This window comes from Lissotriton helveticus, chromosome 1_1 (genome assembly GCF_964261635.1).
Source record: "Lissotriton helveticus chromosome 1_1, aLisHel1.1, whole genome shotgun sequence".
Classification (NCBI taxonomy): domain Eukaryota; kingdom Metazoa; phylum Chordata; class Amphibia; order Caudata; family Salamandridae; genus Lissotriton; species Lissotriton helveticus.
This window is the reverse complement of record NC_136057.1, coordinates 1,262,469,255-1,262,486,321: the sequence shown is the minus strand read 5'-3', so window position 1 is coordinate 1,262,486,321 and position 17,067 is coordinate 1,262,469,255. Positions and strand designations below refer to the sequence as shown.

The 17,067-nt window shown below is 43.2% G+C and overlaps 1 protein-coding gene across 1 annotated transcript in view; it reads right to left on the bottom strand.

The window, feature by feature from the left end:
* The window catches only part of LOC144822567 (chloride anion exchanger-like), a 327,927-nt gene that overhangs the window by 226,945 nt on the left and 83,915 nt on the right, over positions 1-17,067 (bottom strand). The window contains exon 4 of the mRNA XM_078680252.1: positions 9,783-9,893. Within this exon, the coding sequence (XP_078536378.1) occupies positions 9,783-9,893 (111 nt within the window). The remainder of the gene's footprint in view (positions 1-9,782; positions 9,894-17,067) is intronic.

Here is a 17,067-nt window from a genome sequence, read left to right as displayed (position 1 = left end):
ACACAATCTTGAAAAATTTAGCATTCTGATTGGCCCAGGAGCTTTTTTTCGTTAGGGCCAATTAGCTCCTGCAGGATTCAGACACCTGTAGTAAGGAGCACTCTGACTGACTGCCAGCAACATGAGGAAAATGTTGCTGACAGCCATTACAGGACTCGGGGAATTATGCCCCTGTCCTGAGGTTAGGAAAAAAATACTTTAAGGGCGCAGGATAGGGATATCTATGACCCGTGGGGGTACCCAGAGGGAGCCCCCTGGTGCCAAAATAAAAAAAAATTATATTTGCACTTCTTGCCACGTTACCACAGGATTCCAGCAGAATTGTGGCCATAAATAAGTATAGCGTCTCTTCATTTAAAAAACCCCCCAAAAAAACCCAATAAAAACATTTAGGGAAAAGGGGTGTAAGTAGGGCCCCTCTCCATAAGTCCATTTTAGGCCCTGGGGACCCCATTCCCCGTGGCCTAAAACTTTAATAAAGGGGAGGGGCTGCGCAGGTCCTCACCCTGAGCTTTGGGGTCGTAATTATAAAAAAGGTGAGGGTCCTTGCTGCCTCCCTCCCCGATCTTTAAAAGGTCATTGAGATCCCAACCCCAGAGCCAAATTCATAAAAAAGAGGAGGGAGACCAGGCACGCAGATGTAGGCAGGGCAACACATATAGCTCCCTCCCAGAAGAAACAAGAACAAAAAACATTTGCACCCACTGGGCGGGAAGAATGTAGGCTAGCACACGAGGCAGGGACCTGGAGGGATCCCTGGGCTCCCTGAGAGGCCTATAACTTTGTGATGTTTGGAAGCCCTGGGTGGGCAATGGGGCACCCACCTCTGGCCCCGGGGGATGGTTCCCCGTGTAATAGATCGTAGGGCTTGAGAAGGCTTGGGGAAAGGGGTTGCGGCCCACATCCCTTTTGATAGCTTTTGATGCTGGGAGATAGGGTCCCTAGGGCCTAATAAGGCTTGGGAGGGGGACCTCACAGCTTCCCTCCTCTTTCGCATTTCATTTGGCGCCAGAGGGTCAGGTCTTGGGTGTCTATTAAGGCTCAGAGACAGAGGCCGTGCGCCCCCTCCCCTTAACTTTAGTATTTTGCCCTGGGGATGGTGCCTCTTTAAGCTCGGGAGGGGGCCACATGCCCCCTCCCCAATAATTAAAGCATGGCCCAGATGATGGGATCTTCGGGACCCCGGACCCATTTGGCCTAGGGGATCGAAGGGGCCGCATGCCCCATCATCTAATGATAATGTATTTGGCCCACAGGGTGGTTTCCCCAGGGCCTCTTCAGGCTCAGAGAGGGAAACCACACATCGCCTCCTTAAATGGGGGAAGGGGTTGAGCACATTCTGTCTCCTTTAAAAACAAGAAAGGGCCTGAGGTCCCCAGGGAAATGGGGATTTGGCTGAATGTGGCGGGTTGACCTCATGGCCTGACCATAGGCCATGCCCTGCAACAATCCCCTGCCACACACGGCCAAATACCATGCGCAGGAGGATTTGCTTTATGTATGTGGATAAAATATGAATTTGCGTTAAAAACCCCAGCAATTCACTGAAAAAAACAATGGTTAAATTGATGTAATCTAAAACAAAAGTTAGTTATATTATAGTTAACATAACATAACATAACAGGGGTATTTGTAAAGCGCACGATTACTCAAAGGTGTCCTGGCGCTGAATAACAGATGTTTATTGTTACCCAACTCAATTGTATTCCTTTTATCTACCTCAAATGGATGAAAGGCCAAGAAGACCCGCCGGGATTTGAACCTGTGACCATGAGGTCGAACACAGGCCCCTGCAGTGGCTGCTTTAGTCCACTGAGCCACTGTGTGATAGTAAGATCTTGTTTTGTTTAAAAAAATGTAAACACACTAAGATGATGGACGAAGCGCTGAAACTTTTCAGAAACTCATTAATGCTGGGTTAAATCCATCATTGTTCTTTGGCTCACTTCACCACCTCAGTTCAGACATAGCCTTGTGCAAATCAGTCTTAACCCTGTTTCTCATATGGACAGTCCAGACTGAATTACCAGGCCAGGTCCTCCCTGGACCAGATACAAGCAGCCTGATGAGGGGGTTACTCCGAAACTGGTCCAGTATGCTTGTTTCCAACATACATCCAAAGACAGAGATTTGTCATCGGAACAAAAATCAGTGAGAACTGATCTGACCACCTCTGGAGACAAGGAGAGTAGATTACCTGAAGTGATACCACAAACTGCAGACCACATTGTTTGATATCCTTTATTTTGTATGAACTGCCTCAAGCATAGACAGGTCCTAGGTGAAAAGGGAGGGGACTATGTGGGGCCGACCCCACCTCAAAGAAGGGGAGACGGTTAGTGGCTGGGGCTGCGAAAAAAGGTGGGGAGCCGCCTCTCGCTTTAAAAAGGACTATCCCTAAATCAGGATTCTTGAACCTACATGACAGATAGCAGGCTGCCGCAGTTTGTATGGAGACTAGACAGCATAACAAAGCACATCCCCTCTGGTAAAGCCCACATGGGCTGACCAGAAGAGATATTCGGATATCACATAGTCGTTATGTGCAGTTTGGACTACAGTCCGTTGCTTTGCTGCCCTGTGGCATGGGACTTGATGTTGGGGTTTTGTTTGTTCTTTTTGACCTTTTCCCTTCTTTCCTTGTCCCTTTTCCCCTGCTACACCCTATGTTATGGAGAGGGCACAAGTCCAGCCTGTGGGCTGATGGAGGGGGGGAGGATGGAACTTAGACGGGTGTGAAGCCCTTACAAATGCCTATGGCAAACACACCTAACTTCACAAAGGGGGTAGCAGTTATATCTTGAAATGTCAAGATAATGGGATCGCCAATTAAGAGAAACAATATCCATAGATATCTTACAGGTAGAGGAGCCCAAATAGCACTGCTCCCGGAAATACACTGACTAGGGTCCGAAATAGATAGGTTAAGAGGAAGATGGAGAGGTCAACTCTACGTAACGTCCCACTCAGCGTATGCCAGGGGTACATTAATTTGGATAAGAACAGGAATATCATTCAAACTAATACATTCAATAATTGATAAAGAAGGACAATATCTCCTGGTAGAGGGCAGACTCTATGGTAAAGAAATTACTCTAGGCAGCATCTACGCCCCTAATCAAGAGCAGCTGAACTACCTCCATATGCTGTCTACACATTTGGTAGTTTTTTCACCTGATAAATTCTTTTTAGGAGGGGATTTTAATTATGTACTAGACATACACCTAGATAGGTCCTTCCTTCCCCTGAAAGGGACAGTGATGAGGAAATTTGCAACTGGCCTGCGGGAATGGCTTGTGAATTGGGGGTTGTTAGATGTGTGGAGAATGCTCCATGAGGTGGATCACACTTATTCATACTACTCAGCAGTGCACAACTTACACACCAAAATAGACCAGTTTGTATGTTCTCACAGAATATCACAGGCAGTCACACACATAATATATGGAAAAAGTCATTTCTGACCATAGCCCAGTACTAATACGCTATACTCCAAAATGGGGGAGAGACCGCTGGCTCCCACATGGAGCCTAGATCCAACAGTACTGGAAGACGCACATTACCAAAACTCTTTAGCGGAAACTATTCCAAAATACTACACTAATAATCAAGGGACTTCATCCACAATATCGGTTGAATGGAAGGCGTTTAAAGTAGTGGTGAGAGGGCAAGGCTTCAGAAAATCGATAGGAGCTTTAATGGAACTACGCAAAGAGTTACACACGATAGAACAAAAGCTATGTGTACTGAACAATGCAGTGGGAGGTAATCAGAAAAACATAGCAGAAGCCCAAGCAGCGAGAAATCAATTCCACGCCACACTAGAGAATTTGAGGAATCACAGCCGTAAGCATTAAATCACGAAGGTGCATGAAGTAGAGGGAAAGGCGGGTAGAATGTTGGCATGGCTCATTAAAGACAAATCTATGACCCCCCAATGCTAAGATATACATACACGGCGGGCAGCCCATATACTCCCCCACGCTGATTAATCTCAAATTCTGTAATTACTATAAGACGCTATATGGAGCCCCTTCCAACCTTACAAAGGAAGTACTAAATAATTAGCTATTGGAAATACCGATACAACAACTAGATGTGGAACACCGTGAGGCACTAGGAGCCCCTATTACCACACAGCAGATCCGCGCTGCGGTAAAAGGGTTAGCAACAGGCAAAACTCCAGGCCCAGATGGAATACTGGCTGAATTCTACAAAACATACTTAGGGGTGCTAGAGCCAAACCTCGAGAAAGTATATGCAGAGGCCTGGAAAAAAGGCCTGCTCACTGAATCGACTAGAGATGCAGTAGTAATACTCCTACCAAAAGGCAAAAAAAGGATGCAAGAGTAACTGATTATCGCCCTCTATCCATACTAAACCTAGACTTTAAGATCCTGAGTAAAGTGTTGTCCCTTAGGCTTCTCCCCCACATGCAAGGTCTAGTGGGGGAAAACCTATATAGCATCACAATTAGCCCTAGCCATCAACTCTCCTAAAACCCTGCATGAAATTCTTCAATCCTTCATCAGCCCTAAGGCATGTGAAAGCCTAGAGGCTCCCTCCCAACTGCTGTGTAACGATATTGCTCTCTACTTCTCACAAAAAATAGAGTTTATCTATGAAAAAATCAACTTGGCAGGAAGTCAGCTGCAGATCCCTATGGCTTTCGACCAATTAAATCCTACAAATCCTCAGCTGTTAGAGCATTTTCCCACACTCACATTAGCAGAGGTCGAACTACTGATTCATAAGATAAAAACTGGATCCCCTTCTGACCTTATTCCAGCTAAAGATATTCGATCTCTAGCTACACCGTCTGTCTCCCTCTATGCAATCCCTTATTAACCTCTCCCTAAAAGAAAGCCATGTTCCGTTGTAGAAGAAGGTTGCTCTGGTTAGACCGATCCGCCATAACACCAAAGTTCTGTGGATGGATCTTTCTAACCTCCACCCTATCTCGCTCCTTCCGTTCTTGAGCAAACTAATGGAGAAACATGTTAACACTCACCTTTCCAATCATGTTGAACTGACGGTCTGTTTAGATCCCTCTCAGTCTGGCTTTAGGCCCAAATACAGCACTGAATCAGCATTACTAGCGGTCACGGATAATATCAGGATGACCCTAGACAAAGGCCATTCTATGATTGTGGTGCTGTTGGACCTATCCACGGCATTCTCCCAGCATTCTGGAGAGGAGCTGGCCTAACGGCTAGGGCGCTCGACCTCGGACCTGGGGATCTGGGTTCGAGTCTCGGTAACGACGCCAAAAACCTCCAGTGATTCTGGGCAAACCACTTAATCTCCCCGTGCCTAAAATGAATGCGTGTCCTCATGTAACGTAACTGGTGCTATGTAAAGCGCTCTGATATCCGATTCAGTTCGGGTCTAGTTCGCGCTATATAAAACTCTGTTAAAAAAAAAATTATCTGCTCAGAAGATCAACTCGCTCCCAAATTGTCAACTTAGGCTCGTATTGTTCGGCTCCTACAGAATTGTCCAAGGGAGTCCCTCAGGGCTCGTGTTTGAGCCCTACATTGTTTAACATCTATATTGCTCCTTTGGCCAATATTCCGAGGATGCATGGGTTCATTCCCATATCTTATGCCGATGACACTCAGTTGCTCTTTCCATTTGATAAATGTACTTCTTCTGTACAGTTGGCCTTCTCCAATGGTATGAGAGCTATCTCCCACTGGATGAAGAACAACTTCCTCCAGTGTAATGTGGGAAAAACAGAGATTATGCTCTTGAGGCCCGCCTCCTATGGACACCAGAATGGTGGCCGACCAATCTAGGCCCCCACCCCGCTCCCAAATTTACAGTCAACAATCTGGGTATCCATCTGGATCAAGCCCTCACCCTGAAAGAGCATGCTGCTCAGACAGCAGGTTCCTGTTTACATGTAATAGGCCTGCTCTTTCGAGTCTTCCCTTTGCTTCCTTACTCTACCCGGAAAACTTTAGTCCAGGTGCTTGTACTAAGCCGTCTGGACGTCTGTAAAGGCCTGCTGATCTCCGCCAATGATGCCAACTGAGCAGACTGCAGGTAGTCCAAAATACAGCGGCACAATTGGTCCTCAATGCTCCTTCCAGGACCCCTTCTCGCCCTTTTCTTATGAAGCTGCACTGGCTCCCCATCCGCCAACGGGTCAGATTTAAAATCTGCTGCACTATCCATAAGTCATTGCTTAATCTGGCTCCCTCCTATCTCTTGGAAAAATTCATGCCATATGTACCCTTTAGATCTCTCTGCTTGAGTGCTAAACATCTTCTAGTGGTGCCTCGAGTAAGAAAGGCAAGATTAGGAGGAAGAGCTCTTTCCCACCTTGGCCCTCGATACTGGAATGAGCTCCCCTTGATTTTAAGACAATGCTTGGACCACCTTCAATTTAGGAAGCTGCTTAAGAACACTCTGTTCTGCGCTTGATTTTGTAATAGCTGCAACACACCCTCATGACCCGCACGAAGCGCAGAGATATCCCTTCGAGGGTCGATTCAAGCAATATATAAGAAATACAAATAAAATAAATGAAATAGTGCACATAGACCAGAATGGGTTTATACCCACACGTAGTACTTCACACAACCTCAGGAGACTATCATGTCATGTATCACCCAACAATGCAGGAAGACCAAAGAGCAATGTTGATGTCGGTAGATTTAACGAAAGCCATCAACACAGTATGATGGGACTTTTTACTCTTGGTAATGAAACGAAAGGGCTTAGGTGACGACTGGATCAAGTGGTTCAAGCTATTGCATACTGCCCCGACAGCGAGAGTTAGAACTGGAACCACACTTTCGCTGTAATAAGATATACATAGAGGCACTAGACTGGGGTGTCCTCTTTCTTCCCTCCTATTCACTCTGGCGATTCAACCCTTAGCTGCACAACTTAGAGAGATAGGCAATGGCCGAGGAATAGAATTGGAAGCCCAAGAGCATATTATTTGACTATATGCAGATGACATACTCCTCTATTTTAGAGACGGACTGACAGGCATTCTCCAAGTTGTGACACAATTAAAACAATATGCTACAGTTTTCCGGGCTCTGGGTAAATACATTCAAAACACATATATTTCCGGTATGTAAAGGACTGGAGAAACCCATGTGGCTCTCATCAGACCTGAATTGGTCCCCGGCATTCTTTAAATACTTAGGGATACAAGTATTTCACGCAATAGAGGATTTAGGAGATAGTAGTCTGGCAGGAGCCCTGCGCTCATTGAGGGGATGTGTACCCTTCTGGAGGTCACTGAAATTGCCCATTATGGCCAGAATAGCGATCTCAAAAATGGTAATGCTACAGAGATTTCTTTATTATTTTGCCGATATGCCTGTATGTATACCCACATTGTGGTTCAAGCAAATAGACACACTACTCCGGAATTTAATATGGGATGGGGGCAGACTTAGGGTGTGTTTAATGACACTCAGATGCCCAATGGACCAAGGGGGTCTTGGAGTTCCAAACTTTGGGTTATATTTTCTGGCGTCCCAGCACCAGTGGCCAACACAATGGTCAGACGGGTTGAACCAAGAAGAACTACAGCAATCAAGAAAACAGATGCAAATAGACCTATTGGTGGCCAAGCTAATAAATAACTCCAAAGTGATCCCTAAGCCTGGCAAATTGCTTGACACAGCCCTGAAATACCACATGGTGAACCCCTCACGTATTTCATCCAAAGACAATCGGCAGCTTGGACGGAAGTGGGTATACATATGGTGGGGGACTTCTACCTACAGGGTACATTAATCCCTATGGAAGGCCTGATGGATTCTATCATGTGCCCCTGGACAATTTCTTAGTTACAGGCCCTATGGTTTAAAGGAGTGATGGAACCCCAACACATAATACACTGAAATCACTGATGTCAATGGGGGCTACAAAGCACTTAGTGACTTGGTTCTATCAATCCATAGTGGACATGACCAAAGGCCCACTCGTCACGTTAAGGAACAAGTGGGAAAAAGCTCTTGCTGTGACCTGACAGGCTCTGAATGGCAAAAAATCCTGCCCACACCGCTTTTTTCCCCCAGAAACACTAGGCTAAAGTACACCCATTACAATTATGTACATATGACCTATATGACTCCACATAGATTACAGGTCACATATGGAGTAGAGCCTCAACCTTGCCCTAGGAGGGGACACATGGACGCAGGGTTTACACATATGATATGGCACTGCCCACAAATGCAGGCATATTGGACAGTAGTACTAGAGGCCCTACACATGACACTGGGACGAACTACCCCTTGAATCTTAGAGGTTTATATATTAGGATTATACGCAAGACCTAGAGCAAAAAAAGTGGGAACCAGGTACATATACTTGGCCTAGGCCTGACCAAGCGGAGAATTGCTAAAGAATGGAAATCAACTACAGGACCAGCTGTGATGGCATGGAACACAGAAGTGACACAGTGGGCTAGAGCAGAAGAACATACATTGATCAGGGAAGAAGCTAGGGGGATAAGAATTCAACCAATAGCATACTTATGGGCTGATATATTGACCACATGGGAACACCCAGAACAGAGTAAAGATGATGACCAGCACATGAGCGAAAACAACACTGAAGATGCGGAGGATGGATCCTCTTTTACCGGGGTAGAGGAGACACAAAACGGTATAGATGCTGTTCAACCACCACAGCAATTGCACATTAGATAACGCCCTCCAAACATGATACACTCAACCTCCTTAGAGGGACTGCTTTACCCATAGCTTACATAACCTGCTGAGCTCAGGGAAATGCTGGAAGCCTTTAATATCCCCCTTGCTCTTTACTATGCGATTGACAGCACAATATTTGATTGCAACTCCCCCTCCATACTACCCTCTCACCATCTCTCCTTCCCTCCATTACCCCTTTGATAGTTAAGTAAAGTTAGATCAAATGAGGTACGCACTTGAATGATAAGAGAAAGCTACAAGTTATTGCTTTATTAGACATATATAACGTACAAGTGGATAAAGCAGGGAATGACGTGACAGACATCCTGTGATCGTAATATGGCATTCCTCTAAAAAGTAACCCATTAGGGCATGAACGGACAGCATGGCATGGAACAATGTTGCATAGAACTTAAGAGATGGCCAATTGTGATATAATTACATGCTGTAAAGTACAAAATGTTGTATAACATGTAAATGCAAGAGAAATGATAAGATATCAATGTTTTTCTTCTGTGGAATGATGCATAAAAAATACCAAGAACAAGATGTTTTAAAAAAAATTGTGTGATAAGATATAACTTTTTTTAAACATACACATTTATTGATAAAACCAATGGTTAAAGTGACACTATAGTTATAGGTGAAAAGTTCAGTGCAACATAACGGTTTGAACTAAAAAACACAAATTCAGGAGCTATAGTATAGCAGAGTGAACTATAACGTGTGCCCTAGCCAGGCACCGCTTATGACCTCACATATTACATCGCTCAAGACTTGTTCTATGACATCATTTATGTCATCAGTAATGATATCAGTAATGACATAATGACATAATGACATATATATATATATATATATATATATATATATATATATATATATATATATGTATATATATACACACATGCGCACACACACACACAAACACAAAAGGTTTTCGACTGCAGACAGCCAAGTTCCTTAGAGGCAAAACCTGAAAACAGTGAATGCGCCGATTAATTTGTTGTCTAATTAATCCGATTCCTTTTGTACACATTTCACATGGAGGTGTTTTACGCTCCTTACCCTGCATGTAATAAAAAGTTTGCTTACCTGCTGATACATGCCTCGAAGTTCCAAAGACAAAGTAGATAAGGACAGGAAAAAAGGCCGCGTACAGTCCATAGCCAGGGGATACACCGGCGAGCAGCGCATAGGCAAGGCCTGAAATTATAAGATAGCATCATTAGTTAGTGGTGTAGTGGCTTAAGCAGTCCCTTAAATTGCACACGCTTGGATACTACATGCTATTCATGCAGCATTAAATGACTAATCAACCGCGAATCAGTTCGGACAAAATCAGTTATAATTTTCCCAAGAAGGATAAAACGCTGAGTTCTATCTATCTATCTATCTATCTATCTATCTATCTATCTATCTATCTATCTATCTATCTATCTATCTATCTATCTATCTATCTATCTATCTATCTATCTATCTATCTATCTATCTATCTATCTATCTATCTATCTATCTATCTATCTATCTGTCTATCTGTCTGTCTGTCTGTCTGTCTGTCTGTCTGTCTGTCTATCTATCTATCTATCTATCTATCTATCTATCTATCTATCTATCTATCTATCTATCTGTCTGTCTATCTGTCTATCTGTCTATCTATCTATCTATCTATAGATATATAGATGCATATTTATATGTGTACTGCATTCCGACACCTAGATGAGTCAGTCATGTGGACCAACATGAGTTTGACTGCCAAGTCTTCCTACATTTCAGTGCCACTAACCTGTCGGAGAATTAACTTCCCCTTATCCTTTATAACAGATCCTAATGTCACACAACTCAATGGTTTGCATTTAATTGCCTTCATAAAGATGAAAGGAAGAGTCCTTATTATCTGGATTTGGACCTGTGATTGGCAGATGGCGGGCCTGTTTGTGCAGCAGCTACAGTGACCCACTGAGCTATCTTAGCAGCAAGATGGAGAAGAGCGGGCGTGTGGACAAATACTAGCGGCACTGCTCAGACTTTCATAGAACTTTAATAGAACTCAATCAGTTAATAAAGGGGGTAGCTTTTTTTAACAGGCCCAGTTTTAGATTCTAGTTGATGTCTGGATGAGTTATGATGCTGTGAGGCTGCAGAATGTGATGTGAGTGTTCTGCAGTTGTAGGCTGTGGTTAAATAGAGCATGTCAGTTGCTGGTAAGTAGTGTTAGCCTTTACCTATGACCTTTAACTACAATAAAGTCGCTTCTACCTCTGCTGCCGAGGACATAGATGGTATTAACAAGCATTTGCAATGCATAAGGTCTCGCATTAGGAAAGTTTGAGCTATTGGTATTGTAAATGACACATTTTTTATATATGTGTTGGTTTTGAAAATAGCAAAAATAATAGCTTTGTCATTTACAATGCCAATAGTTATAACTTGTGACACCTATAGCATTTGTAATGCAATATGTGTTGTATTCACGTGACTTAGATGTATTGATATTACAAATAACAATGGCTTTGAATTTTTTTAATAATTAATACTTAAATAAAAGTTATTGTACTTTATAATGGCAATAGCTTAAACTTTTGTAGATAACTTTTGTGAAGAATATGTTCAGTGTATTTTATTGTGACGAAAATCCATGAACAGAAGTGAAATACTAGACCTCTTTTTGTGACATTTGTAATAAAGCTTGAAACATTGAGAGATCATATTTGACCCAGTTGTTGGTAAATGGTTGCACAGATTGATGCTGTGGTGGGGCTGAGAGATGTTGTGGTGGCGACTAGTGATGCTGTGGCATTCAATGATCCTGTGGTAGCGCATAGTGATGTTGTTGTGCCCCTTAGTGATGCTGTGGTGGTGCTGAGTGATGCTGTGGTGATGCGATAGATAGAGTGAGTGGGATAGATAGATAGAGTGAGGGCGATAGATAGAGGGAGGGCGATAGAGGGCGATAGAGAGATTGAGTGAGCGAGATAGATAGATAGTGAGCGAGATAGATAGATAGATAGAGATAGGAGTGAGGGCGATAGATAGCTAGACAGATAGAGTGATGGCGATCAGTATCTAAATAAATAGATAGAATGAGGGCGATAGATCGATAGAAAGATAGATAGAGTGAGGGCGATAGATAGAGTGAGGGCGATAGATAGATAGCGTGAGGGCGATAGATAGATAGAGTGAGGGCGATTAGATAGATAGAGTGAGGGCGATAGATAGATAGAGTGAGGGCGATAGATAGAGTGAGGGCGATAGATAGAGTGAGGGCGATAGATAGAGTGAGGGCGATAGATAGAGTGAGGGCGATAGATAGAGTGAGGGCGATAAGATAGAGTGAAGGCGATAGATAGATAGAGTGAGTGCGATTAGTTAGAGTGAGGCCGATAGATAGATAGAGTGAGGGCGATAGATAGACAGATAGAGTGAGGGCGATTAGATAGATAGACTGAGGCCGATGGATAGAGTGAGGGCGATAGACAGATAGAGTGAGGGCGATAGATAGACAGATAGAGTGAGGGCGATTAGATAGATAGACTGAGGCCGATAGATAGAGTGAGGGCGATAGACAGATAGAGTGAGGGCGATAGATCGATAGACAGATAGAGTGAGGGCGATAGATCGATAGACAGATAGAGTGAGGGCGATAGATCGATAGACAGATAGAGTGAGGGCGATAGATCGATAGATAGTTGTGTGTGTGGTTGTGTGTGGTTGTGGTTGTGTGTGTGGTTGTGGTTATGTGTGCGTGGTTGTGTGTGTGTGGTTGTGTGTGTTATGCTTTGTTTTTCTATGTTATATTATGCTATGTTTTGTTGTGTTTGGTATGTTATGTTTTGCTAGGCTATGATATGTTTTGTTTTGTTATGCTATGCTATGTTTTGTTATGTTATGCTATGTTTTGTTATGCTATGCAATGTATTGTTTTGCTATTCTATGCTTTGTTTTGTTATGCTATGCTGTTTTTTTGCTATCCTATGCTTTGTTTTGTTATGCTATGCAATGCTTTGTTGTGTTTGTTATGCTATGCTTTGTTATGCTATGCTATGTTGTGTTGTGTTGTGTTTTGCTATGCTATGCTTTGTTTTGCTATGCTATGTTTTGTTATGCTATGTTTTGTTATGCTATGTTTTGTTATGCTATGCAATGTATTGTTTTGCTATTCTATGCTTTGTTTTGTTATGCTATGCTATGTTTTTTTGCTATCCTATGCTTTGTTTTGTTATTCTATGCAATGCTTTGTTGTGTTTGTTATGCTATGCTTTGTTATGCTATGCTATGTTGTGTTGTGTTGTGTTTTGCTATGCTATGCTTTGTTTTGCTATGCTATGTTTTGTTATGCTATGTTTTGTTATGCTATGTTTTGTTATGCTATGCAATGTGTTGTTTTGCTATTCTATGCTTTGTTTTGTTATGCTATGCTATGTTTTTTTGCTATCCTATGCTTTGTTTTGTTATGCTATGCAATGCTTTGTTGTGTTTGTTATGCTATGCTTTGTTATGCTATGCTATGTTGTGTTGTGTTGTGTTTTGCTATGCTATGCTTTGTTTCGCTATGCTATGTTTTGTTATGCTATGTTTTGTTATGCTATGCTATGTTTTGTTATGCTATGCTATGTTTTGCTATGCTATGCTATGTTTTGCTATGCTATGCTTTGTTTTGCTATGCTATGTTTTGTTGTGTTTGATATGCTATGTTTTGCTATGCTATTATATGTTTTGTTATGCCATGTTTTGTTATGCCATGTTTTGTTATGCCATGTTTTGTTAGGCTATGTTTTGTTTTGCTATCCTATGCTTTGTTTTGTTATGCTATGCTCTGTTTAGTTTTGCTATCCTATGCTATGTTGTGTTTTGTTATGCTATGCTATGTTGTGTTTTGTTATGCTATGCTATGCTATGCTATGTTATGTTTTGTTATGCTATACTATGTTTTGTTATGCTATGCTATGCTTTGTTATGCTTTGTTATGCTATGCTATGCTTTGTTTTGCTATGCTATGTTTTGTTGTATTTGATATGCTATGTTTTGCTATGCTATTATATGTTTTGCTATTATATGTTTTGTTATGCCATGTTTTGTTATGCCATGTTTTGTTATGCCATGTTTTGTTATGCCATGTTTTGTTAGGCTATGTTTTGTTTTGCTATGTTTTGTTTTGCTATCCTATGCTTTGTTTTGTTATGCTATGCTCTGTTTAGTTTTGCTATCCTATGCTATGTTGTGTTTTGTTATGCTATGCTATGTTGTGTTTTGTTATGCTATGCTATGTTGTGTTTTGTTATGCTATGCTATGTTGTGTTTTGTTATGCTATGCTGTGTTTTGTTATGCAATGCTATGTTTTGTTATGCTATGCTATGTTTTGTTATGCTATGCTATGTTTTGATATGTGTTTTGTTATGCTATTTTTTGTTATACTATTTTTTGTTATGCTATGTTTTGTTGTGCTTTATTACGCTATGCTTGGTTATGCTGTGCTTGGTTATGCTGTGCTTGGTTATGCTGTGCTTGGTTGTGCTGTGCTTGGTTGTGTTGTGCTTGGTTGTGCTGTGCTTTGCTGTGCTGTGTTTTGCTGTGCTGTGTTTTGCTGTGCTGTGCTGTGTTTTGCTGTGCTGTGTTTTGCTGTGCTGTGTTTTGCTGTGCTGTGTTTTGCTGTGCTGTGTTTTGCTGTGCTGTGTTTTGCTGTGCTGTGCTTTGCTATGCTGTGTTTTGCTGTGCTGTGCTTTGCTGTGCTTTGTTTTGCTGTGTTGTGCTGTGCTGTGTTTTGCTGTGCTGTGTTTTGCTTTGCTGTGCTGTGCTGTGTTTTGTTGTGTTGTGCTGTGCTGTGTTGTGTTGTGCTGTGTTTTGCTGTGCTGTGCTGTGTTTTGCTGTGCTGTGTTTTGCTGTGCTGTGTTTTGCTGTGCTGTGCTGTCCTGTGCTTTGCTGTGCTTTGCTGTGCTGTGTTGTGCTGTCCTGTGCTGTGCTGTGTTTTGCTGTCCTGTGCTGTCCTGTGCTGTGTTTTGCTGTGCTGTGTTTTGCTGTGCTTTGCTGTGCTGTGTTTTGCTGTGTTTTGCTGTGCTGTGCTTTGCTGTGCTGTGTTGTGTTTTGCTGTGCTGTGTTGTGTTGTGCTGTGCTGTGTTTTGCTGTGCTGTGCTGTGTTTTGCTGTGCTGTGTTTTGCTGTGTTTTGCTGTGCTGTGCTGTCCTGTGCTTTGCTGTGTTTTGCTGTGCTGTGTTTTGCTGTGCTTTGTTTTGCTGTGTTGTGCTGTGTTTTGCTGTGCTGTGTTTTGCTGTGCTGTGCTGTCCTGTGCTTTGCTGTGTTTTGCTGTGCTGTGTTTTGCTGTGCTGTGTTTTGCTGTGCTTTGCTGTGCTGTGTTTTGCTGTGCTGTGCTTTGCTGTGTTGTGTTGTGTTTTGCTGTGCTGTGTTGTGTTGTGCTGTGTTTTGCTGTGCTGTGCTGTGTTTTGCTGTGCTGTGTTGTGCTGTGCTGTGTTGTGTTTTGCTGTGCTGTGCTGTGTTGTGTTTTGCTGTGCTGTGCTGTGTTGTGTTTTGCTGTGTTTTGCTGTGCTGTGCTGTGCTGTCCTGTGCTTTGCTGTGTTGTGTTGTGTTTTGCTGTGTTGTGTTGTGCTGTGCTGTGTTTTGCTGTGCTGTGTTTTGCTGTGCTGTGCTGCGTTGTGTTGTGCCGTGCTGTGTTGTGCTGTGCTTTGCTGTGCTGTGTTTTGCTGTGTTTTGCTGTGCTGTCCTGTGCTTTGCTGTGCTGTGTTGTGTTTTGCTGTGCTGTGTTGTGTTGTGCTGTGTTTTGCTGTGCTGTGTTTTGCTGTGCTGTGTTTTGCTGTGCCGTGTTGTGCTGTGCTGTGCTTTGCTGTGCTGTGTTTTGCTGTGCTGTGTTTTGCTGTGCTGTGTTGTGCTGTGTTTTGCTGTGCTGTGCTGTGTTGTGTTTTGCTGTGCTGTGTTGTGTTTTGCTGTGCTGTGTTGTGTTGTGTTTTGCTGTGCTGGTAAGGGTATGTGAGTGTGTGTGTGAGGGGGTGTGAGGGTGAGGAGGTGTGTGAGGGGTGAGGGGGTGAGGGCGTGAGGGTGAGTGTCTCCAATGAATGTCACTGCTTGACCTTCTTTGAAAATGTTCAGTGCTGCAAATAGAGCATGCCGCCCTAATTATCACAGCATGAGGCCCCAAAGATATAATTATCACAGCATGCAGAGAGCCGCCCCACGCTGCTGGAGCACTCAACTGCACATTAATTATAGTTGAGTGCTCCAGCAGCCTGGGGCGCCTGTTGACATGCTGTGATAAGTGGGTCTCATGCTGTGATAATTGTTGCAGCGCCTGAGGAAGTGGAGACTCCTGCTGGGATAATTGGTCTTGTGGCGCCTCAGGAAGTAGAGTTTCATGCTGGGATAATTGGTCTGGCGGGCTTGCAGCGCCTGACGTCCAACAAACGTGCACAAGCTGCTCAACCTTGAAGCTCGTTCACAGACCTGGGTCGGCTCGTGCCCAGGTCTGTATCGGGCTCGCTCACAGCTGTTACTCCCTTGACAGGGAGGAAGGTGACTATAGTCTCGCTGGCGGGAGCGCTTCGCGCTCCAACGCCAGGCGAGCCCTAAAAAAGCAGCCAGGGCTGCAGCAGTCAGTCACCGGTCTGAGGTCACTTTACTGACTGCAGCAGAATGAGATGATGTCTCAGATATGCCTGAGATGTGACCCACTCTGCCACAGCCTTCTCTGCTGATCAGAGACACTTACAAGAGATAAAATAAGTGGTGGGCTGTTCCGAAGGGAGATGCCTCAGAGAAGTTGCTACAATTGGGGGAAGGGCTAGTTGCATGTCCAACAGATGCACCATCTGTGGGGAAATCTACAGATTTTAACATGACCCATCCCAATGGTACTATTATATCCACTTCTGAAGGCTGAAAGACTGAGCTTATTGAACTCACAAATTCTTTGATATCAACCTACATTTAATTATTAACATTTTCTGCATAAGTTCAGAGGTGTTTTTTTAAACTGACATGTCTAGTCATCGTCATTAATGTGACCCATACAGATTTCTTCCATGTGTAATTCACTTCAAAAAGACAAGAAATTATGCAGTGATTGTTGGTCCACTATAAAATATATATTGGTATTTATATAGAGTAAATCTACCTAGGAAGCAACAGAGTGCTGTACATTACATATGGTGGGGGTTAGGAGAGGAACTGCGAGACCTCAGACCAGCCTACTCACACGGTGCCACCATATGTCACACAATATTGGAGACTTGTCTTAGCACAGTCCCCCAGTCAGTAGCTCAATATCACATAGTGGCGGCGAAAATTTGTTTCTTTTATTTGACAAGTTTTATAGAGCGCGAACAAGATCCTTGCGGATATCAGAGCGCTTTACATTAGACGAAGAAAAATGTAT